Source organism: Trypanosoma rangeli (genome assembly GCF_003719475.1).
Source record: "Trypanosoma rangeli strain AM80 chromosome Unknown Tra_15.4_contig_00179, whole genome shotgun sequence".
In the NCBI taxonomy this organism is placed as follows: domain Eukaryota; phylum Euglenozoa; class Kinetoplastea; order Trypanosomatida; family Trypanosomatidae; genus Trypanosoma; species Trypanosoma rangeli.
This window is the reverse complement of record NW_021705924.1, coordinates 1-21,473: the sequence shown is the minus strand read 5'-3', so window position 1 is coordinate 21,473 and position 21,473 is coordinate 1. Positions and strand designations below refer to the sequence as shown.

At 49.8% G+C, this 21,473-nt stretch overlaps 10 protein-coding genes and 1 pseudogene across 10 annotated transcripts, besides 16 other annotated features; all 11 read right to left on the bottom strand.

The window, feature by feature from the left end:
• Nucleotides 1-608: 608 nt before the first annotated feature.
• Nucleotides 609-2,579, bottom strand: TraAM80_05490 (putative GTP-binding protein; the record flags this gene model as incomplete). The annotated part of the gene is made up of 1 exon (XM_029382368.1): nucleotides 609-2,579. One exon carries the CDS (start codon nucleotides 2,577-2,579, stop codon nucleotides 609-611), a length of 1,971 nt encoding a protein of 656 aa, XP_029237782.1.
• Nucleotides 2,580-2,765: 186 nt separating this feature from the next.
• Nucleotides 2,766-2,791: a microsatellite.
• Nucleotides 2,792-3,048: 257 nt separating this feature from the next.
• On the bottom strand, nucleotides 3,049-4,197 carry TraAM80_05489 (putative leucine-rich repeat protein; the record flags this gene model as incomplete). Its single annotated transcript, XM_029382367.1, has 1 exon — nucleotides 3,049-4,197. The coding sequence occupies one exon, from the start codon at nucleotides 4,195-4,197 to the stop codon at nucleotides 3,049-3,051; it is 1,149 nt and encodes a 382-aa protein (XP_029237781.1).
• Nucleotides 4,198-4,549: 352 nt separating this feature from the next.
• Nucleotides 4,550-5,857, bottom strand: TraAM80_05488 (oxidoreductase (with NAD(+) or NADP(+) as acceptor); the record flags this gene model as incomplete). Its single annotated transcript, XM_029382366.1, has 1 exon — nucleotides 4,550-5,857. The coding sequence occupies one exon, from the start codon at nucleotides 5,855-5,857 to the stop codon at nucleotides 4,550-4,552; it is 1,308 nt and encodes a 435-aa protein (XP_029237780.1).
• A 102-nt stretch (nucleotides 5,858-5,959) lies between these two features.
• Nucleotides 5,960-5,979: a microsatellite.
• Nucleotides 5,980-6,242: 263 nt separating this feature from the next.
• Nucleotides 6,243-6,277: a microsatellite.
• A 62-nt stretch (nucleotides 6,278-6,339) lies between these two features.
• Nucleotides 6,340-6,372: a microsatellite.
• Nucleotides 6,373-6,490: 118 nt separating this feature from the next.
• Nucleotides 6,491-9,097, bottom strand: TraAM80_05487 (metallo-peptidase, Clan MA(E), Family M1; the record flags this gene model as incomplete). The annotated part of the gene is made up of 1 exon (XM_029382365.1): nucleotides 6,491-9,097. The coding sequence occupies one exon, from the start codon at nucleotides 9,095-9,097 to the stop codon at nucleotides 6,491-6,493; it is 2,607 nt and encodes an 868-aa protein (XP_029237779.1).
• Nucleotides 9,098-9,151: 54 nt separating this feature from the next.
• TraAM80_05486 (hypothetical protein) lies at nucleotides 9,152-9,533 on the bottom strand (annotated as a pseudogene).
• A 43-nt stretch (nucleotides 9,534-9,576) lies between these two features.
• Nucleotides 9,577-11,397, bottom strand: TraAM80_05485 (uncharacterized protein; the record flags this gene model as incomplete). The annotated part of the gene is made up of 1 exon (XM_029382364.1): nucleotides 9,577-11,397. The coding sequence occupies one exon, from the start codon at nucleotides 11,395-11,397 to the stop codon at nucleotides 9,577-9,579; it is 1,821 nt and encodes a 606-aa protein (XP_029237778.1).
• Nucleotides 11,398-11,434: 37 nt separating this feature from the next.
• Nucleotides 11,435-11,482: a microsatellite.
• Nucleotides 11,483-11,538: 56 nt separating this feature from the next.
• Nucleotides 11,539-11,560: a microsatellite.
• A 292-nt stretch (nucleotides 11,561-11,852) lies between these two features.
• On the bottom strand, nucleotides 11,853-12,644 carry TraAM80_05484 (GINS complex subunit 4; the record flags this gene model as incomplete). Its single annotated transcript, XM_029382363.1, has 1 exon — nucleotides 11,853-12,644. One exon carries the CDS (start codon nucleotides 12,642-12,644, stop codon nucleotides 11,853-11,855), a length of 792 nt encoding a protein of 263 aa, XP_029237777.1.
• A 327-nt stretch (nucleotides 12,645-12,971) lies between these two features.
• On the bottom strand, nucleotides 12,972-14,186 carry TraAM80_05483 (uncharacterized protein; the record flags this gene model as incomplete). The annotated part of the gene is made up of 1 exon (XM_029382362.1): nucleotides 12,972-14,186. The coding sequence occupies one exon, from the start codon at nucleotides 14,184-14,186 to the stop codon at nucleotides 12,972-12,974; it is 1,215 nt and encodes a 404-aa protein (XP_029237776.1).
• A 142-nt stretch (nucleotides 14,187-14,328) lies between these two features.
• Nucleotides 14,329-14,351: a microsatellite.
• A 286-nt stretch (nucleotides 14,352-14,637) lies between these two features.
• Nucleotides 14,638-15,540, bottom strand: TraAM80_05482 (acyltransferase; the record flags this gene model as incomplete). The annotated part of the gene is made up of 1 exon (XM_029382361.1): nucleotides 14,638-15,540. The coding sequence occupies one exon, from the start codon at nucleotides 15,538-15,540 to the stop codon at nucleotides 14,638-14,640; it is 903 nt and encodes a 300-aa protein (XP_029237775.1).
• A 338-nt stretch (nucleotides 15,541-15,878) lies between these two features.
• Nucleotides 15,879-15,902: a microsatellite.
• Nucleotides 15,903-16,168: 266 nt separating this feature from the next.
• Nucleotides 16,169-16,191: a microsatellite.
• Nucleotides 16,192-17,027: 836 nt separating this feature from the next.
• Nucleotides 17,028-17,064: a microsatellite.
• A 48-nt stretch (nucleotides 17,065-17,112) lies between these two features.
• Nucleotides 17,113-17,189: a microsatellite.
• Nucleotides 17,190-17,221: 32 nt separating this feature from the next.
• Nucleotides 17,222-17,260: a microsatellite.
• Nucleotides 17,261-17,372: 112 nt separating this feature from the next.
• Nucleotides 17,373-17,424: a microsatellite.
• An 87-nt stretch (nucleotides 17,425-17,511) lies between these two features.
• Nucleotides 17,512-17,542: a microsatellite.
• Nucleotides 17,543-17,604: 62 nt separating this feature from the next.
• TraAM80_05481 (uncharacterized protein) lies at nucleotides 17,605-18,216 on the bottom strand (the record flags this gene model as incomplete). Its single annotated transcript, XM_029382360.1, has 1 exon — nucleotides 17,605-18,216. The coding sequence occupies one exon, from the start codon at nucleotides 18,214-18,216 to the stop codon at nucleotides 17,605-17,607; it is 612 nt and encodes a 203-aa protein (XP_029237774.1).
• A 511-nt stretch (nucleotides 18,217-18,727) lies between these two features.
• Nucleotides 18,728-18,750: a microsatellite.
• Nucleotides 18,751-18,916: 166 nt separating this feature from the next.
• On the bottom strand, nucleotides 18,917-21,106 carry TraAM80_05480 (putative cysteine peptidase, Clan CA, family C19; the record flags this gene model as incomplete). Its single annotated transcript, XM_029382359.1, has 1 exon — nucleotides 18,917-21,106. The coding sequence occupies one exon, from the start codon at nucleotides 21,104-21,106 to the stop codon at nucleotides 18,917-18,919; it is 2,190 nt and encodes a 729-aa protein (XP_029237773.1).
• A 344-nt stretch (nucleotides 21,107-21,450) lies between these two features.
• Nucleotides 21,451-21,473: a microsatellite.

Sequence of the window (21,473 nt, the reverse complement as noted above, 5' to 3'; positions counted from 1 at the left end):
TTCGGCTCGTCATTCCCTGTTGTTCTGGGGTCTTCTACATATCATCCATTGTAGATAAATATACGTCGTATAGGAGATCAAGCAAGACGGGTTTGCCCTCCCTTCGCTCATCAATTCCCCTTCGGCCGTTCCCATCACCGATGATCTTCCCCTCCCCACCCCACCCTTTCCACTGGAGCAATCAAACAGGAATAAACGACTAATATTATCATGTTTATTGGGTCCATGCCCCACCCCATCAATATGAACGCCCAGTAAAGGTTAACCACCTTATTATATCCAACAACAAATGGGCAAAGAGCTCACCTCCTTCAGAGGTTGCCGCATGTAGGGGGTGCATATATATTATGTATAATATGACTGAGTCATATTTTGATTTGTTATATTTGTTTTTCATTTTGTAATTCGTTCCCTACACAAGGTAGGTGCTGCGTTGCATGCATACCTCCTCTTCTTTGCCTACTCACACCTCTACGCAGACCAGTTTTGCACACAGCAAAATTAGAAACTGTGTGTGTGCGTGGTGGTGGGGGAAGGGGGAGGGGGAGGAAGGGGGAGGGGGAAGGAAGGGGGAGGAAGGGGGAGGGGGGAAATGGTGTCGCTCTCCTTTACCGTTCAAATGTGTATCCGCGCACGGTCTCCAAAGCAGCCTGTGCCTTTTTGAGCGCCTCCATCATCCTCGTTGTGGCCTTGCGCTGCGTTTCAATCTCCGGCGGCTCGGCAAGTAGATCATCCACCTTTTTCTCGCTGTACAAACTGCGCACCAACCTTCCATACACATCCTCGCGCAGTTTCGTTATCATAAGTAGCGTGATGGCTTTTGGGACCTGGTCAGCGACAGTACCCTTCACGATGCCAAAGTATCCCTCAACCATGTCCCTAATGACGCTGTTAATTTGCTGCTCATGACTAGACATATCTTTGCCCAGCATAATCGTCATCGGCACATCCCCCATGTTGGGGCCCTCCACTGTCGTTGCAGTAGGTTCAGGTGTACTTTTTTTCGACTTATCCTTTCCGTCACTTCCCCCTTGCTGCGGTCGGGGTGTTTCTGACTTCTGCTCACCCTCAGTACCAAATATTTTCAGAAATGATCGTTGCACCAATTTCTCCATCCTTGGGTGTTTCACGTTGATAAATTCACGCTCCGCCTCAATGATTTTTCGCACGTGGGCCACGGTGGGTCCACGATACTCCTGTAGTGCCTGGCGACAGATCTCCACAACTGCCTGCTTCAGCTTAGGAAAGCTATCCAGCTTTGAGGCGCAGATATCAATAATCTTTATAAGCTCTTCGTACACAAACTGCACACACTTCTGCGAGGGCTCCTCTAGGCGAGAGATTTGCTCCCTCGAAAGCGCCACAAAGACCTGGTCCGACGGAAAAAGAGCGGAGTGCATACCGGCCATGTTGCGCGCATTAATGCGGATATACTCGTCTGACAGTTCCTTATTGGCGCTGAGTCCGTTCACGTAGGTAGCAAAGCACTCATTGAAAATGTAATCTAGTCGAGCGCCGCCCATCAACTCCTTGGTTGCATCGCTTGCACCGCCATCAATGGTGTGGGTAAGCGAGTCGCTAAACTTCTTGATAAGCGACAACATGTGGGCACTAGGGTCTATGTTTGTCTGATCCAACATGCCAAGCTTTTCCATCTGCTTCATGGTGCTATCCAACAGCTTGTTCACGTGCCGCTTAAGTTCAGGAATAACTTCCTTAATATGCTGAAGGAGAAGTTGATTCAGCTTCTTCGCAAGATACTCCGTACCCTGTCTGTCGGCGATGGTAGAGTATACTGGGTGGTTGTGAAAGAACATTCGCTCGTCTGCTCGTGAGCTCTCCATATCTTTCATGTCATGGATATCCTGTTGACTGCGGTTCACCACCCCAACAAATCCGTGGCGAAGACTCACCAATTTCCCAGTAAGAGCATCCAGCGCGTCCGTGCCGCGGTCCATGAGGTCGAGTTTTGTCAACACACCCACCGTGCGAATCCCCTCTGGGTCCAACTGCTTCGCAAGGCGCAGTGACGCACTCGTTGCGAGGTCTGTGTTGGCCGGGGAAATGGCAAGAATGATGGTGTTCACTGGGGCCACGTAGCGGGTCACCATCTCCTTAATCTGGCGGTCAATGTCTTTTGGCTGGTCTCCCACAGGATTCATGACAAGACCCGGCAGATCTACCAGCGTGAGGTTCAGCACGTGCCTTGAGAACACTTTAAGGTTAATGGGGCGGTCTGAAATGGCTGACTTTCCCGCGATCTCCACAGTGCGGCTTTTAATCTCATCGTTGATCTGCATGAAGTCAAAAAACTTCTTATGTGGCTTGTGGAGAAACTCCCCCCACTCCTCATCAGTCGTGCTGGGCAGCTGCACGAGTTGCAGCACGAGGGGACAGCGGGTCACAATACCTGAACCACGAGGGAGAAAGTCTTTCCCCACAATTGCCTCCAGCACACTGCTCTTGCCGGAGCTCTGACTGCCCACCACAGCAATTTGCGGCAGATTCAGCTTGATATTCATCTTCACACTTGCAAAGGCATCGTGAAGCTCGTTCACGACGGAGATTAACTGTTCCATCACCCTTCAGCTGTTGCTCATCCGGCGCAAGAAGAGATAAAAGGGAGTGGAGAATAGCAAAGGTGTCTGTTCAGGCAATACATAAGGTTGCACGCATGCATGCGTGCGGCGACGTCGCAAGAGCACACAGAAAACAGTATAGATGAAAATATTATATATTGTGCACGTCAGAGACACATTGTGAGGAAGAAAAATAATAATAATAATAAAAAAAGGAACAAAGTTTGGCAGGCGAGTTGGTGTCGTGCGCACATTCCATACACCAGCACACACGGTGTTTATTATTATTTCGTTTTGGGTGAACAAGTTACAAGCATGACCGTTCAGCCCCCATCATCCTCCGCGTGCCAAGGAACCCCACTGACTGACCAACATGCCTATAGGCTGAGAAACGCCGCGGCAAGTGACGATATAAAAACAAAACACACTACAAGACAACATAATTCGCTTCGGTGTGTGTGTGTGTGTGTCACTCCGCAACGTCGTTGCATTCCTCATCAGTCCAGATACCACGCAGCCTCTGCCGCCTCTTTTTTGCCTCTGCAATCTCCTGCAATACGTGTGGGGCGTACGGCACCGTGACGTTAAGTTCTCCCGTCACCACGGAACGCTGCACCTTCGCCGCTGACGGTGCAATCTCGCGCTGCAGCGGCACTTGAATGAGTTTCCCCTTCACCACCACGCGAATGTAATCCACCTCAATCTGCAAATCTATAAGGGTAGTGGAGAGAAACTTTGGCACCCCCACGGTGAGAATCACCGCCTCCTCGTTACTCTCTTCATCCAGCCGAATCGGCAGCTTGGGCTCATTTCGGAGCAGCAGCCGACCATACTTCGCAATCTCCTCTTCGGCACTAAGACGCTGTGGAGGCTTGTTTAACTCCGCGTTCAGGGACGCCAAGCGACTTGTTTCCCTCTCCTCCTGAAGCTTCTTCTGTCGCCGTGCCTCTTCCTCCTCCTTCTCGCGGAGCATCTGCAGTCGCTCCTCCGGTGTGTGCCCGTAGACCCGTTCCCCTTTCTCGTTGTATCGCGGCGGAAAGACTTCAATGCCTTGCTGGATCATCTCTGCCTTGATCCGCTCGTTCTCGCGTACACGCAGTGCCTCCTCGTCCACAACCGCGGCCACGTCGCTCTTGCACTGGCGCGCCTCGATACGCTCCGAGCGCACCACCTCCTCCCCGTCTAGATCTCGCAATTGCGGCAGCGCATGAATGACGTAGGCACGGTAGCCCTCAACCTTTGTGCACGGATTGCCAGTGAGGTGTAGCTGATCCAGAAAGGCGTTCGCCTGCAGTCGTCGTACACACGTCATATCTTTCACAAAGTTCAGCGTCAGATCTAACCGCTCAAGCGCCTCGCAGCCCTCCAACCCCTCGATGCAAGTGATGTTGTTCACAGCCAAGTTTAAGTACTTAAGGCACTTGAGGTGGTGGAGCCCCTCTATCCGCGAAATGTAGTTGTTGCACAGGTACAGAATCTCCAGCTCACGGCATGTGTCCCCAACCACCTCAATCTTCTCAATGTCTTGCTGGTGCAGGGTAATTTCCTTCAAATTGCTTAGACACCCCTCATTGTGCTCCGCGCGACGACGCAAAAGCTCAACCGTAATGCGCCCCATTATCCTCCTAATCCGCCGCAGTTCTACTCTCTGAACGCAGAGGTGTTCTCCCTCCCTATTTGGGTGCCGTACAAGGCAAAAAAAAAACAACAACAAAAACAGACACCCAGCAATTGAATATATGTATATATTATACACTCTCTCCACCTCGTCCCCCACCCCCCCCTTTTTTTTTACAGCCTCGTTCTTCTGGAAAATAAAGAAGGTATCAAAACATGGGAACAAAACTCCAGCAGAGAGAAGGAAAAAACAACAACAACAGTGAATTGTGCACATCACTAGCAACAAAGTACAGAAGTAAAGAGACCATGTGTATGCATAAGAAAAAAAAAATAGAAGAAGGGAGTTGCTTTCACAACTTTGACGGTGGCGCCACAGGACTGCTAAACACCATGGCCAATGTCTGGCAAGCTTTATTGAAGCCCTCTTCATCGCCTGAAAGCATTGCATCGTCCACCGCCAGTGCATGCTGAAGCAGCGGGGCATCCTCCATGCAGACATGGTCACGGTAGTCGTAACACCCTGACTTCACAAGACCCCGCCCCGCCACGGACGCCCGCAAAACCGTCAGAAATGCATCCATCAACACCTCATAGAACGGTGACGAGAAAGATAACCGCTTTAACAGTGTGTGAATTCCAGCCACTGTTGCGTCCAACAACTCGCATGAATTCCCTGGAAAAACAGCGCGAATAGCGTCACGATGACGAAAATGATAGTTTAAGTGTCGCCCAAAAACAAACTCGCGTGATGCATGATTCGTGCACGCCATTGCTAGGGTTGCCACCGCACATGCAGGCAAAGGAGTGCCTTGTGGACGGGAAAAGGCCTGATTCACGAGTTGTTCCGTTGCACTGATGGCATGCTGCATGTAGGACATCATTGCTGAAACAGAGGCGGGATACTCACTGCTCACCATTCCAGCTCCCATACAACACAACGGGAAACATCCGTTGATAAAGGAAAGAATTCCTGCAGCATTCGGCTCTGTTAACCACGTGACGCCCTCGCGTTGCCACAGTCGCTGCGATAGATTCCGCATGGCTTGTATTGTTTCTGCATCCGTTCCATCAGCCATGGCAAAGGCAAGAGATACCCCACTGTTGCTATTAGTGGTATGGCTGCTGCTGGTGACGTTGTTCTCGAGCACCGATGCTGCAGCCCATTCCTTTGCAAACAACGGCCCCGAGACGACGGCGACCTTCGACGGCTGAGGACAAATAACGCGGTTTATTGCCTCCACTGGCGTTAGCCCCTCCCGTGAAAATCCCCGGCAAAAAACAAAGAGCGGCGCATTCGCATGCCTTATGAGGCACTCACGCAAGCCAGCTGTTGTCTCCTCTCGCGGTGTACTACTCTTTTCTTCCATGAAACACGAGACAGGTATACAGAGAAAGGACGCCTCGCAGTACGCTGCTTTCTTTACTGGTTCCTCACCCATGACTTGGAAGGACATCTCCGATGGAACGCGGATGTTCCTGTCAAACATTCGAAACGTTTGTGAGCCGAATTGTAGCTCGTGCAGGTACTCCCTGTCGCGGGCACACATAGTGACGACGGCCCGCGCCTGAGGGTCCCTCTTTTCCATGTTTGCCACCAGCGACAGTGCACACGCTGTGCCAAGCTCACCGGCACCGAGCACCAACAGCCTCGACATCATTGTACAAACTGCGTTCCCCCGCTTAAGCCGCCTTGATTGCCTTTTCCTCACAGTGTTTTCGCTCGACAGTGCACGCGCCCATGCACAACACGAGCAGACTACAAAAAAAAGAAAAAAAAAAACTGTGCTAAAATAAAATGGCACTCCACCAGGAAACAAAAGATAAAACTTGACGCCTGTGTCACTCTGGGAGGTTCCGAGGTCCAAGCCCCCACCCCCTTTCTTTCTCCTATTTAGTCACGTGCCGCACAAGAGTCAAACTCAGAAAAAAACCTCAGTAATGTTGGTTCATCTACCTTCTTGTCATTGTTACCCCCTCCGCCCCATTTTACCGCCCTTCAAAGCTTTACCAAAACCACACAAAAAAAAAAATGCAAGACCAAATACCCATAGACACACGCACACACACACACACATACAAAAAAAAAAAACGGTCTCTCTTTAACCCCACACTAAACCCCTGGACAAATCATCATCTTCTTCTTCCCCTTCCCCTTCCCCTTCCCCTTCTCCTTTGCTTGTGTTTTTGTGTGTCTGGCCTTGCTTTCGTTTTGCACCCACGAGCCATTAAATCATTCTTTTCCCCTCGTTTCTTCCCAGCGAACGCCAGAAAACTAAAGACGGGCACACGCCTTAGCATGGGAAGAAAATGCGACTGAGTTTTGACCCAACACCCCACTTCGACCTCAGCCACGTACGCAGTCGAATGTCCTCCATAGCACAATGAATGGCCAACCGTGCGTGAGGCATCGGATGGTTTTGAAAAAACGCATCAAACTCCTTTGCCTGGGTCTCTCCCGTAAGAGAGGAGGCAACATTCTTCACAATGGTTTGTATACGGAAGGTTCCACTTCCCCACTGCTTGTCCACCCCTTGGAAATGCTTCTTGAACAGTGACCAGGCATAACCGTTTGGCATTGAGGGGTTAGTAGCTATTGCTGCAAAGACCACACCGCCGTACTGTGCACGAATGCCCTCATTGTAAATACACTTCTTTGCCGTGCTCTCAACACATTCAGGGTCTGTGGCCCAACAAAGAGCGCGTATAATACAACGACATACCTCATCGCTGTCATGGACCGTGGTGTAACGCCTCCATAAGGCCTCGGTTCGCGCTGCCGCATCATTTGGGCCAAGTCGCACGTAGGCTGAAAGGGACATGGCAAGTGTATCTAGCGAATGCACGCCACCTTGCATATAACTTTCCGCTTGCTTAAGTGCCCAGTTCACACTCGGACATTGCAGTGCATCTTCCAAAGACATACATTTCAACGCTGTAGAGATGGCTGCATTAATGTAGAAGGCACGTCCCAAGCGTTCTTCCACGGTATTTGGCTCTGTATTCAATAGCTTTTTGGCCCTTTCACAAATATTGAACATAAGATTATGCTGCAGGTCATTCCTCACACCATCATCATCCAAAATGGGGAGTAAAGCCTCCATGCTATTGTAGTATACCTCCCAGACACTCGTCCCCAATTCCTGTTCAGCCAGGAGTGAGGGGAAGATGGCCAGACGATCAAAGTCTTCATTCCCCATGTAAATGGACGCCAGTGTATCAGCTATTAAAGTACGGCGATCTGGAGCAGTAAGGGAGCTGTAAGCACCCAATAACGCTGACCAAATATTATCATCGTACCGGCAACGGAAAAAACCCTTTCCAGAGGGGTTGGCATTGATCCACGCGGAGGAGGCAAATTCTGCTGGGAGTTCAACTTGTTGTGGTTGATTCCCGCGCAGGGTGACGCGATGCGTGACCCCGCCCTCACCCTGAAGAACTACGGGCACACACCATAGTGTTTTCTTTCGCTCCACCGCAGTCACGAACTGACAAGGCTCTTGCCGCAGAACCACCATGTTGGGTGTAGGACGGGTGACGTGAATAATGGGATATCCCATCTGCGTTGTAAAGGATTGCATGGCCTCGGTGAGCTGGAGGCCAGAGGCTTCTTCTAACGCTTGCCAGAGCTGAATTGTCCTTGTGTCGCTGTATTGATGCTTCTGGATGTAATGGGCCACAGAGGCCGCCCACTTTTGTTCGCCCAGAAACGCCTGCAACATGAAGACTAACCCCATACCTTTGTCGTAGCTGATGGCGTCAAATATCTGCGTGATCTCAGCTGGGTCATGAATAGGCACCTCAACTGGATGACTGTGCTCGTACATGTCGCTTACGAGGGCACTAGTCACATCCATAGCAGCATCCTCGTCACACTTCCACGACGGTTGCAGGTGGTGGGCCGCGTCGTACCCGCACCATGAGGCAAACCCCTCCTTAAGCCAGAGCCCTTCCCACCAATTAATAGTCACAAGGTTGCCAAACCAATTGTGAGAGACTTCGTGGCAGATCAGCGAAGCCACTGACTTCAAAGTGGTGACACTGGAGGCATGCTCGTCCAGTAGGATAGACTCCACACACGCAATGCAGCCCCAATTCTCCATCCCACCAATGGGAAAGTCAGGCACCGCCACAACGTCCAACTTGGGCAGCGGATATTTGCATTTAAAGAACTTTTCAAAGTACTCCAACGCAAAAACAGCCGTCTTTAAAGCAAAACGAGCTTTTTGCACCTTGCCAACTGTGGTATAAACATTCACAGGTATGCCGCAGGCGGTGGCCCCGGCAGACTCAAGCTCCCCTACGAAGCAGGAGGTAAGGTACGGAGGGACGGCATGAATGGTTTCAAAATGATGTGTCACAATGTTACCTTGAGTTTCTTTAAATTTGAGGGGGCCGTTAGACAACACTGTAAACCCTGCCATGCTCGATGGCAAGGAAACGTGCAGAGTGAAATCCGCGCGCGCTGACGGCTCATCCTGGCAGATATAAAAAAGCCGCGCGGCAGTCGGTTCAAAATGTGTCGCCGCCATTCTGTGCTCGACACCGTCGCTGGTTTTGAAGACCGCTCGGTACAAACCACGCATCTCTTCCCGAATTTCGTGGGAAAACGCAAAGGTCAATGTATGAGCATCCGTAAGTTCTCCCTCCAGCCGCAGCCGCAGGGTCTCTGCCTTTTCATCGCGTCCCTTGATGGTGGCACCCGTCACGGACTGAACATTCATCGATGTACCGCAGTGCAACTGCATCTCCCGCGACTCCGCAACGTCTGGCGATCGCCGCAGCACCACCGTCTCTTTCCCCTCATACCGCCAGTTTGAAAGATCCACGCTTACACGCAGATCGTACGCGCTCGGCACGAATGGGTTGTGCAGCCTCACGGAGGGTGTGGCAGATGACATCCTTCCAACTCTTACCTCCCTGTGGATAAGATGCCACACAAAATAAGCAACCGAAATAAAACCTGTCTGAGCTGTAAACTTCCTTCTTCTTGTGCTTCCACGGCAAGGCAATTCCAAAGAATGGCAGAGACCAACACCACCACCAAGGCCGACCAGAAAAAAAGAAAGACAAAAAAAACTTTGCCGGGCAGTCACAAAAAAATAAAATTGGCACCAACAGAGAAGAAGAAAAATGATGGGGACGCAAACGCCAAAACCCGCAAACAACAGAAGGGCCAGCACGCAGGTGAAATGACCAGCAAAGTTATGTCCTTGCAAACGCCGTCCTCGCCACCACGCACAGAGGTTTCTCTCAGGGACGCAGAGAGGGGGCCAGCGGCACCAACAACGGCAATATGAAGAGAAGAAGAAGCGAAAGAGAGTGTATATGTGTGTGGGCAAGCGCAAGAAACAAAAGCAAAAACAAAAAAAAGGCTGTGTCACCAGTTGGTGTTGCCGCCACCACCGTTACTGCACTCTACAAGTTGGTCTGACAAGAGACGAATTTGTGTCTCAAACACCTCACGCGCGCGATTGGCGTCTTCTGCCAGCTGTTGGTTAACAGACATCAGCCGCCGCACATCTTCTTGGGCATTTGCCAATGCTTCCTGCTTCTCCGCCAACTCCAACAAGGTGTAGTTCATTTGAGTATGATAGCACACTGCAGCACGATCCGCCGCAGCCAACGCTGCCACAAGTTCTTCATTGTCTGCGGAAGCAAAACCACAAGTAATGGTGGGATTTGCAGGATGATCCACCAATGAAGGCGCTCGTGGCACCTCACTTGTTGGCAGACACGTCACCTCTCGCTTGGTGCTCCAGGCACGCGATGCAAAAGTCTCCAGCGATTTACACATAAATTGGAGAGCCGCTCGCACGTGGTCGTTACTTGGGGCATATTTTGATATTTCTTGCAGCTGTTCTCGGAGTGATTCCACCGCCCATCGCAGCGACGAGGAGGCCCCGCAGCCTTCCCACCAAAACCGTTCTAGCGCTAGGAGCCACTCCGTCGAGTCACATGCCTGTTGCTTAAACAACGTGCACGAGGTGTCGCAGACATCCTGCAGTGCCTCAAGAGAACCGCGAATAGCAGCAATTGTGCTGACGGCCCCCAGCGTGGCGGATTCAATAAACGCTTGCTTGTCTTTTTTGTGTTCAGTAAGATTGTGGCTTTCCACTTTCATACAGGCATCGATAATAAGTCGGACGTGCTCACACACCATTCCTAGCCAGTTGTTAAGGCTTGAGATAAGGAGACCCTGGACACGTTGTATTTGTGTTAGTTTTTCGTCCGGTGCCGCCGTTGCGGTGAGAGCCTCCTCCAGCTCTGTGACATGAAAAATCACACCTGCCCTTTGCACGCCATGCGCCTCAAGCAGTACGCTAAGTCGATCGCGGTAGCATCGCATGTCGACCAATGTGATGCCCCTCATTTGTGTACTAAATGAATCACGAAGCGACGCCACAAGGACAGAAACGGCGCTCATCAACGTGCGAATGAAAGCAGTGACACCCGTTAACGTGCCTAACGCCAATTCCTCGCGGACTTCACGTGGCGGAACACCCCCGCGCTTCGTCGCCAAAGAAGGCGCCATAACGACATGGATCCGCTGCGGATGTTCGGCAGTGTTCCATGACGAAACAAAAAAGTGATGACAAAACTGTGCCAACGCCGCTTGCCTGGTGCACTCCATATTTAGCCGGTCGCAGGCGTGAGCTGTAGAATCTAAAAGCTTTCGCAGCTCAGTCACTTCCTGCTGCATTGCGGTACATTCAGAGGACAGTCGCTCACGTTCCGTCTTCCACTGTTGCCGCTCATTCTCATACATCTTGCGCAAGTCAAACAGCTGCATATGAATAGTTTCATTTTCCGCCACCAATTTCTCTTTGTCCTCCGGCGACAGCTCAGCACCCCTTGTTCGCTTTGCTGCCGCGCCGCCGTCTTCTCCATCAGTGCCCGTCACAAAAGAAGAGAGACCCTTCAGTGTTGTCCTCACTGAGGCTGCAAAATGCCCACGCTTTCGTCCCACCCCCAACTCTCCCTCCGCCGCGTTGAGATCTCTGCGGAGCGTCATGTTCTCCTCCTGCACGCGCGCCAGCTCCGCGCCAATAGCGGCCATCTGGTCCTGAAGTTGTTTGTTGTGCTGCTCAAGCATCTGCTTTTGTTTTGTCACGCTGACAACAGCCTTCTTCAGCAGCGATATTTTTGCTTCGGCATCGCCATGAGCCATAAGCGCCACAACCTCCTCCTTGCTTGACATGTGTGCCCCCCAAGAAGCGATCCCTCCCCGTTTGTTGCAAAAAACAAAACAAAAAAGAACACACACACGCACACAAACAAACAACGTGAAAGTAAGAAGGTCAAAATGGAAGCAAACAATGAAGCGACGTCAAAAACATCGATATATATATATATATATATATCGTGAGAAATAAAAAGAGGAAAAACATGACACACACAATGGGGAGAAGAAAAACGCGCATGCGGGAAAAGAAATTGATGCTGACACTAAGTATTAAACCTCAGAGCTGACGCGACACAGGTGTGCCTCTTCCACTCATTTTCTTCACCCCCCCCGACAACGCGGCCCAGCAGTGACACGCAGAGGCATATCCTCCCCTCCCCGCGTGCACACACAGAGAAATAATGAGCAGCAAGTCAGAAAAAGGAGTTCACAGAACTGTGCTTCCATTACTTTCAGTCGGTTGCCGCAAGTTAGACCAAGCTCACCCGCCCATCCAAAATGTACGGACGGAAAGCACGATAGGGAACTAGAAAGATCTCGCCAGCATGGACTGTTTGCTCCGCATCTTCGCCCAAGCGCACCACGCCGAGGTCGTCCAAGACGACACAAAAGACGTACTGATCCAAGTCCGGCACGGGCAGCAGCTCAACCCCCTCCGCGTACGGGGGGTTCGGGACAAGGTACTGCAGCTCTGCTGGAGCGGACTGCAAACCAGCCTGAAGAACATACTTGGACATCAGTTCAGCGAGTCGGTCGGCAACAATTACTTCGTTGTGCGACAACCTTTCCCGCAGCTGTGTCGGTGCATCGCTATTCGCCTGGCCCTCGTAATATATAGACAAGGCCAACGACTCAATTTTCCGCAGACGACAGCGCAGAAGTTCTGAAAGAAAGAACTGAGCGCGTTGCACCTCAAGTGCCATAATATCAGAAGGCTGAAAAGGAAGCAGCGATGTACCAGGGTCTCTCTCGGCTGTTTGCCGCCTTTCTTCCGCACTCAAACGTCTAATCTGCTCGTTCTGTGCTGCTATCTGAGCGGCCACGCCGTCCACAACTGCCTCGGGGTAGGGCAGAATATCCGGTGCACAGCGCTCATTCTCCGTCGCCTGAATGATGGACTTGAGAAGGCCACTGAGGGCAGCTGAGGAGGGGAGTCGGGGGGCTTCACTGCTGTCCGCATTGCCAGTTGATCGTCGGTCAGCGACGGCGTCAGGGCTGTTGTCCCTGCTAAGGGACTCGTCCAGGTGGTCCTCGAAGAACATCCCCGCGGAACCCTCTACCAACGAGACGTAAAACGAAATCAACACACACACATAAGATCGCAGAGACCCGGGGGTTGGAGACAAAACACTGCACAACAGGGAAACAGAGCTAATATGTTCGTCATCAGTCAAACTCAATCAAATACACAGCAGGACATACAAATGCACATGAAAATACACGGAAGCAAAAGGCAAAATACACACACCAACAAAATACATGAAAGCACCAACCTGACACACTCCCCAGAAGACGTCATCAATACACTCCGGAAAGCAACATTTTAAAAAGGAAAAAACAAGTGCCGCCAACCATCAAGCAGAGAATTCTCAACTCATGGTACATTCTTCATGTGGCACAACATGTGGCAACACACGCGGCTGTGAAGGAAGTATGGCGGTGGAGCAGACGGCCTGAGGAGGTGTTTCACCTGTTTTCGCCAAAGGGTCAGCGTCATGCGGTAATGGAGACTCACAAAGCGGTGTAGAGAGGCAATGTCCAGCATTGACAAGCCATACGGAAGGAGACCCACCTTGCAGCTCACCGACTTTCCAAGTGCAGTCACCAGTGCCCAACGCGATATCTTGACCTGACCTCTGCCAGCGCGGCAACGGGCTGCTGAGCTCAACCCATTCATGCATCATCATTGAGTTCGCCATCTGCTTCCGTAGCCATTGCACACGCACGCCATCCCAACGACACCCAGTAAGATCACCCAAACACCTCGTCAAGATCTCCCTATAATGACAATTTTCCTCCCTGGTTATCGTGGAGCGCACAATGGACTCGGCGGTAAGTAACGCACTTTTCTCTTTCACGTAGCAGTCCAAGTGCGAATGCCGCCAACGGCGTCGATCCACAAGAAATTCCTCAAACGTAGTTTCCATCTTCGATCTCTCCCGCCTCTCCTCCATCTCCAAACGCTGTAACGCCTCACGAAACCTCTTGGATTCACACTCTTGAATTTGGTGGCGATGTTGCCAGCCAGGATCCTCTATCTCGCTAGCACCAGACCTTGCAGACGACACCACACTACGCGGCGCCGTTGTTAGCCCTCCACAGGAATGAAGAGATACTCTTGAAGAGGGCTTCCACTGATGGTGCCATGCATCATGCAAAGCGTTCAGCGAATGCCGAGCTGAGGAGTGACGAAGAACGTTTTCTGTCCATCCATTACTCTGAATAACCCACGCAAGTGCAGAAAGGTTAGGTCGACGACAGGGTGCTCGATCAACAAGTGATAAAGGCCGGGGAGGCAAAGTGGGGCTTTTCAAAGCCTTCTCCTTTCCCTGGGGCCGCATGACATACGTTGTGGCAGGGCCATGGTACTCCTCGAAGAGCGACGCACTCCTCCTTTCACCACCAACCGCGGCCGATACTCCAGAGGCCGCCCTCGCGCCATCCTCGCGAAGTAGGTGAAAGTAAGCAAATCGTGCCTGTGCTCCCAAGGGCTGCGAAAAAGGGGAGCACCCATCCTGTATGTACGTCTGGAGCGTGGCTGCATCGGCATTTTCTACAATTTGCGTCAGAGCCCTTGCGTCCATAGCACCTTGTGGCCTCTGGTGGCAGTGTACAGCCCCACACAAATCCTCCTCCTTGGTGGGCACAATTCAACCACAAAGAGAAGAACTACAGAAACAGCAACAGAGGTGTCCATGTAGCACTTCAATACAAAAAAAAAGTGGTAACAACAACAACAACAACAGCAAGGAGAAAACGGCCGCGCCCCGCTTAGTCAGAGCGATTCGAAGAATCAGCGCATCCTCGCCCAAAGATAAAAGAAGACATAACAAGTAACTATAAAAGCTTAAAATAAGTTTTAAAAAATCTTATTCCCCTCTAAATTCCTCTGCACGCTCCGGAAACATGTATGCACGCACCCTTGACAACTGCATCACATGCCCACGAATACACGTACTTTAAATATCGACAAACTCAAACGACAAAGCCGAATCTTGGTGGTTCCCCTCAACAATCTCCGCTTCTCCTAAATGTTTATTGCCCTACAAGATATCTGCGAATTGGTGCCACATATTGCTCACTCTTCCTCTTCGCCAGCATCCTGTCTAAGTGTTTTTGCATTACTTCTCTCAAGCCTTTTGCCACTTCTGCGCCGCTCGCATCCTTGGCGTATTCATACTTCCCAATGAAGAAATGCACGTCGGCAGGAAAGCCTGGAAGTCCCTTCATCACCGGGTTCCACACCTCGTGAGAGCCAGAGTAGACCATATAGTGAATCGGCATGTGGTGCTTGATGAGCATATTGAAGGTGCCTATGCGGAAATCCTTGAGCGTGCTTGGTGTGGAATTGAGAACACCCTCGGGGAAGAAGCAGATTACACCGCCTCCATCCATAAACTCCTCCACCTTCTCCATGATCAGTGCCTGCTTTTCCTTGTCCACCGAAAAGGAACTTGCGTCCTGTGAGTTAAAGTACACTGGGAAGTGCCCACATGCACGAATGATTTCCCCCATCAGTGGCAGCTTCCACAAAGCCTTCTTCGCAAATGCCTTGCAGTTAGCGAGAAAACCAAGCGGACAAAGCCAGAGAAAAAGAAGGGTATCAAAGAAGGATGTGTGACCCGCGCCCACCGCACCCCTGCACTCGATGGCACGCCAGTCTAATGACCCCTCAAGAAACCGCACGCGAATGTGCGGGGACAACCACCACAGAACCTTGCCGAGCAGGAGTCCAGTAAAGATGCATGATAATTTCTCACTGCTACGCGTTTTGATAATTTTTTTGCTGGCGGCAACACGGAGAGAAACACAGAGAACAAAGTTCATCACGACGAGCAGCGTAAGGCACAAAGAGAACCACACTCGTGCAACTATGACTGGGCAACGCCGTGTGTACAGAAGCCACATAAATATGGCGAAGAGGGCCAAAAACAACATCACGTCGTGGGCAAATATCTAATGAGGTGCTTACGTTTGATATAACACTTTTTCAAATCCTTCAGACAGACAGACAGACAGAGAAAAAATTAAAAAGTGAACTAAATTTAAAGTAATTAAGATGAATAATAATAAAACTGAAACAGAAAACAGCAGATACGCAGCAATACGCATAGAGAGATAAATTACATGTATTAAGCTTCCACACCTTATTGAGGGTTTCATTGTTCTTTTTCTCAGCCTTCCTTCGCCACACCAAAAAGAGCATAACAAACCAAGTAACAGATTCTCTGAGTAAGCATGCGTGTACGTCTGCGAGGAAGACACCACGTGGAGAGCAAAACCAACAAAACAACAACAACCAAATAAAGGTAATTAAAGCTTTCTTTTATTATTTTTGTCTTCACATTGCCATCCCCGCATAGGGTTAATGGTTTCTGCATGTATGTCCGTTTGTCTGTATCTGCCATTCTCCTTCTCATGCACCCGAGGCCCGAGCGATTCCATCCCCGGAAAGGGAGGTTACGGCCCGAGACCAGCCCATGTTCGCACCGACCACTGGCAGACAGGATGAAGAAACTTCCCCAACCTGAAGGCGGGGCGGAGGCTCTGAGAACACGGTCAAAGGAATAATAATAGTAATAATAATAACACTTTGCGCGTGCAGGGGTGCCCTGTCAATTTCCTTTCTTTTTCAACTGCATTGGGCCACCATACGCAAGTGCAACGTTAAACAGTAGAACACACCTGTGAGGGAGAGCCCACACCAACCTCGCCCACTTGCCCCTCCAGATGACACACAGAAAAAAAAAAAAACAGCGATGAGACATCCCAAATACAAATAGAAACATGAAAACCGTGCCAAAACAAGTAAAAAGGAAATAGAAACGCGGAGACAGAAACCAAATGAATTATTCTCTACATATTCAAGATGCAGTGGCCCAGTAAAAACACTGAACCTCAATTTGGTCACGTATTGACTACTTTGCCAAGTTCCGTCTCCCACACATGTACGTTCTTCCATACCGCGGAGTGTTCCTCATTCTTTATTCTTCTTTACCACCTTTTTTTTCTTGTTTGTTTGTTTTTCATTACCGTGCTCAAATTGCGTCGTGTCAAGACACCTGGTACACCCATCACCAGGGTTACCTAAGTGTCGGCAATACGGCGCACCACTTTTTGTTTGCATCCACGCACTCTTATCGTCCCTCCTTTTCTCTCATTCGCTTTTTTCCCCTCCCACTTTTAATTTAATATATGTTTTTGTTTTTGTTTTAATTGATGTACGTGCCCCTGTCACACAGCAGGAGCTATGCTACTGCAGCGTATCATAGACACAGGAAAGGAAAAAAAAAGGGGGAAAACCTGTCCAAAATTGAAAATAAATTGCCAATGAATGACAACTTTATCAAGAGCCTGCGCCCTCTATAATAGAGGAAACCGTGCTGAGACACACAAGAATTGCTCCCCAAACATGCGAAAAGAAAATAATGATAAAAATAGAAAAGATAATGGTAATGATAACAAAAGAGCATGAGGCTACGCATGTATTCTCTACACGAGAACAACGACTAATAATAATAATAATAATAATAATAATAATAATAATAACAATAATAATAATAATAATAACAATAATAATAACAATAGTGCATAAAGTAAAGGGACATTTGTTAAAGTAATGTATATATATATATGTGTACATATGTATATATATATACAAGAAACAACGAGGCTGTACTAATTAGTCGCAGCGACTTCTGCAGTGAGATCATGCAATATGGCACTTCAACAACTCTGTCCAATAAGGCTTAGATATCTCATCAAAAAGCAATAATAATAAAAATATCAATAATATCAACAATAATAATAGTAATAATCATACGCGCATACATATATGTATGTAGAAACACAAATATGTTTATAGGTTTGTATGCATGTTTTTTTTAAACTAAAAAAAAAGCAAACAATCCCCCCCCCCCTCCTCCCCCTCCCCCCCCCCGTTACGGCAGTTTGGAAACTGACTGCATCCGGATACCTATACTATGTGTTTAGATATGCATTCTACTTCATTAGAAAGGAGGACGCTCCTGGCAGACTTCGGCAGGGCGGTGGGCGACGTCTGGCAAGAGGCGGAACCTTCATACTCATCCTCCGCCCGCGCACCAGAACGGATCCAACTGGAGAGGTAAAGTTCCGAACACTTAATATTTCTTCAAAGCTGTTTACACCATCTTCCATATCCCCATTTCTTGCTACCGCAAACTTCCTTGTTTCTGAGCATGTGGGGTTTGCCCCCTCCTTCATTGTAAAAGAGTGGTGGGTTGCTTGGGTGTGGCGTAAAATCGTATCGGCGAGGATAGGGGCAGGCGAAGCAGCACTGTCATGTAGCCCAAGACAGAGAAATGGTGTTCCAAACGGCTGCTGCGCCTGGGTCCAGGGCAACACGTAGTTTGTGTGAGCGGATATGATAGGTGCCCCGGCGCCCCCCTTTGTTGGAAGAAAGGCGGAATTTTGGTGTTGTAGCGCGGCGGCATCCTGCATTGCCAAGATAAAAAATGGAACAGCTTGCGAGGCTGTAATTAGATGCGATCCCGCTGACATACTAGGAGCAAGCGGCAGCAGATACTGCGGACCCCCCTCCGTGAAATACACGTAAGCCCTACTGTGGTTCATTGGCGGTCGTCACTCGAACTACGTATGATTTACCTCACTTTGCTGTTGGCGCCACTCGACTTGGGTATCGCCAGGAGAAAATTGGAAACAAAGCGGCAGAAAAGAGCAAGCCCGCCAGTAGACACAGACGTGGTGGAAAAAAGGATAGAGTGACGCATGCACGCAAGCAGAACGAGCACGCGAAGCAACAGAGGTTCAGAAGAGAAAGGGATAAATGTGGTGAATCCACAAGGAGACCTATTTGTGTCCACCCCATCGTTTCTTTTCCGCCCCACTGAGCAAAATCTTTCACACCGAACGCACAACGAGCAGTAAATGAAAGCATGCATAGGGGGAAACATGTGATGTCCCATCTCCTACAATGAGGTGCTGATGAGCAATGCGAACGTGGAAAAACAAAACACATTCGACAGACAATGATATATATATAATTAAATCCATAAAATCTAGCGTGGTCGTCTTCTTACTTCTACCTCGCTTCGGCTTTCCGTCCTCATTGACTCCTTCGGGGTTTATTTATTTATTCCTTTATTTTGGTGTGCTCGTCGCTATTGTACTTCTTCACTTCTCAATTTTTATCTTTCATTACCTTTCCCCACCCATCCCGATAGTGTGGAGGCGCACAAGCAAAAATAACAAGAAGGCCGCAGCAAGGATTAGAATAAGGGTTGTACCATCTCCTTCGCTCCTGCCACGACCGCTATGCTTTGTCCACCCTCTTATAGAAGTAAAGAAAAGCCATAGAGAACGGTGGGTTGCGAGATTCTACAACCTTCTCATCATTGAAGAGCAGCCATTTCCCGGTCTCTGCGTCACAAAGATGGCAGACGTAATGTCCTGTTTTGGCGCTTGCCCCCATATGGCTTATCATGGCATGCAACCGGTACTGTGCAGGCCCATCCCCAATAGAAGCCGGGCAACTCTCCGAGACAGTCGCAGAGACGGCAGCAGACCCCGCTTGTTCCGCAATATTTTCGTGGCTGAAGACATAGTCAACCGCCCTTTCCGCGTTCATGCCCGTCTGCAAAAGCGCGTATCTGGCCACACCCTCGTCTATACCCATGCTCAACAGCATGGCAAGCGCCTCTTCATCCATCGCCTTAATTGGCACTGAAGTCCGTTTGTGTGGAAGATCCTCCTCCATCTCAGGCATAGCCACTTCGTCAGCCTGCAGGCCCGCACCGCGGAGGAACTCCAGGTTCAGCTCCAGAGGAGCTTCCACAAACACGTCAAGCTTCTTAACAGTCATAGTTTCCATGTCAAACTGCGCACGGCGGAGGAAGATGGGGATAACATCTGGGAACGTCCCCAGTCGTGTGGTTTTGGAGTACGTGACCGGAACCCCACAAGCACTGCAGCGACATTCAATGTCAATTGTTTGCATCAGTGACTCCAGGCACGCTTCTAAAGTAAGATGAGGACGGCTGGTTTCAATTTCCTCATCGGTGAGATTGCGATTTCCATTAGGTTTCGACACACTACGCTCCAACGGAATTGGCAGGGAGAGGCAACAATCGAACTCATGCGTGTAGCGCACCTTGCGGCACAAACTACATTGCACACGGTGCTCCATTGTCATTCTAAATATGTCCACTGGATGTAAAATATTCACACCCGCGCTGTATGACGGTCTAACGTAACGCCGCATTTGTTCTACCAAATACAAAAAGTACTCCTGTGCGTCCTGTTGCCCCGCAGTGGAGAACTCAGGATGCCTCTGCGCAAACACGCGCTTAAACTCCCTCACTGTGATGCCATTAGTGCGTTCCTGACCCTCTACAGAAAATTCGCCCGAGAGGAGGCCACTAGCAACCCGCTCGGTCTGGCAGCAGTGACAGTTGTAGGGACTCTCTCGACATGCGTTCTGATGCCAAGTTTCACGGTTGTGATAAAACGCCTCTCTAAACGGTTTCAAGGAGAAGATGCACTGCAAAACTGAGGCCATATAACAACTGTTGCCAAAGTTATGCATCCCAGTCCTCCCAGGACCAAAGACGGGAACAAGAGAATCCCCTTCCTCTGTGATACGGTTAAAATCAAACTGAGATGAGTAGTCGTATTGCATCTCCCCAAGCGTTTTGGCAGTTTTCTTTGCAGTTTGAACATCGATACCAAAATGTTTCATATGATCGACAAAGTGCACATCAGACACCTCGTCATCGCACAAATAACAATAAAAATCAGCCCCTGACGGCGTCACTGTGCCAAGTTTAACAACGGCGGGGTGCATCGTGTGCATGTAGTGCTGCACGGCGTGTCCGCTGCCCCCTGCCTGTTCACGTGGGCATCCGATCGCTCCACATGTCATGCACATCCAGTTGTTGAGTTGGCAGTCACACCCGTCAAAAACACATTTATCCGAAGAAGCTGGGGCAGCTTGAAAAGGGTTTGGCAGCTGCTCCAGGCATACAAGATGAGGACACTGCGGGCGCACAAAATTACCACCGTCAGCCTCGATTGCCACCTGTGCACCCATCGAAGTTGCATGTAAGATGCGCTGGTAACAATCCACCGCTAGTTCTGGTGGAGAAACAAATGACTTGGCGCATGCAGCACAACATAGGGCACTCTCATACTCTTTTGGGGCTACAACCCCGAGTTTATTTACATCTTTTACCTTATCTGCATCCTCCTCTTTGCTGGGAAGTTCTCTGATCCAAACATACATGACGTGTGTATTAAAAATTGAGGTGTGCTTCTGCACATGCTCAGCGCAGAGTCCTGTATGGCAAGACATGCAAACTAACGTGCCCTTTTCATGTTGACACGTCCGACAACAGTAGGCGCACTCCTCTTTGTGCACTGCCGCCTGGGGGCGTGGGACCACCATTACGGACTCATCCCAGCAATGCGCACACACCTCGTCTGCAATATTAAAAGGCGGCAACATTGGACTGGAGTATCCTTATCTGTTCTGGCTGTCGTAGTTTTGTTTGTGCTTCCCTCGCATGTATGTTAGAACATAGTTTGTTCCCTCCCAATTGTGGGTGTGTGTGAGTGGGCGTCGGTGTTGAAATGCGTATCCCCCCCCCCCCCCCCACGAACACAAAGAAAAAAAAAAGACAACGGAAGTAAAGAGAGATCACGCAAACTCAGGGTGATTAAATCCACTTACCCAGCACCTTCCTATACGCAGCACGTTACCTCGTCACCTTCCTATACGCAGCACGTTACCTCGTCACCAACGCGATCCCAACCATCTGGTCAATTTTCGGGACGCACAATTGTCAACAGAAACAAACAAACAAGCAAAAAAA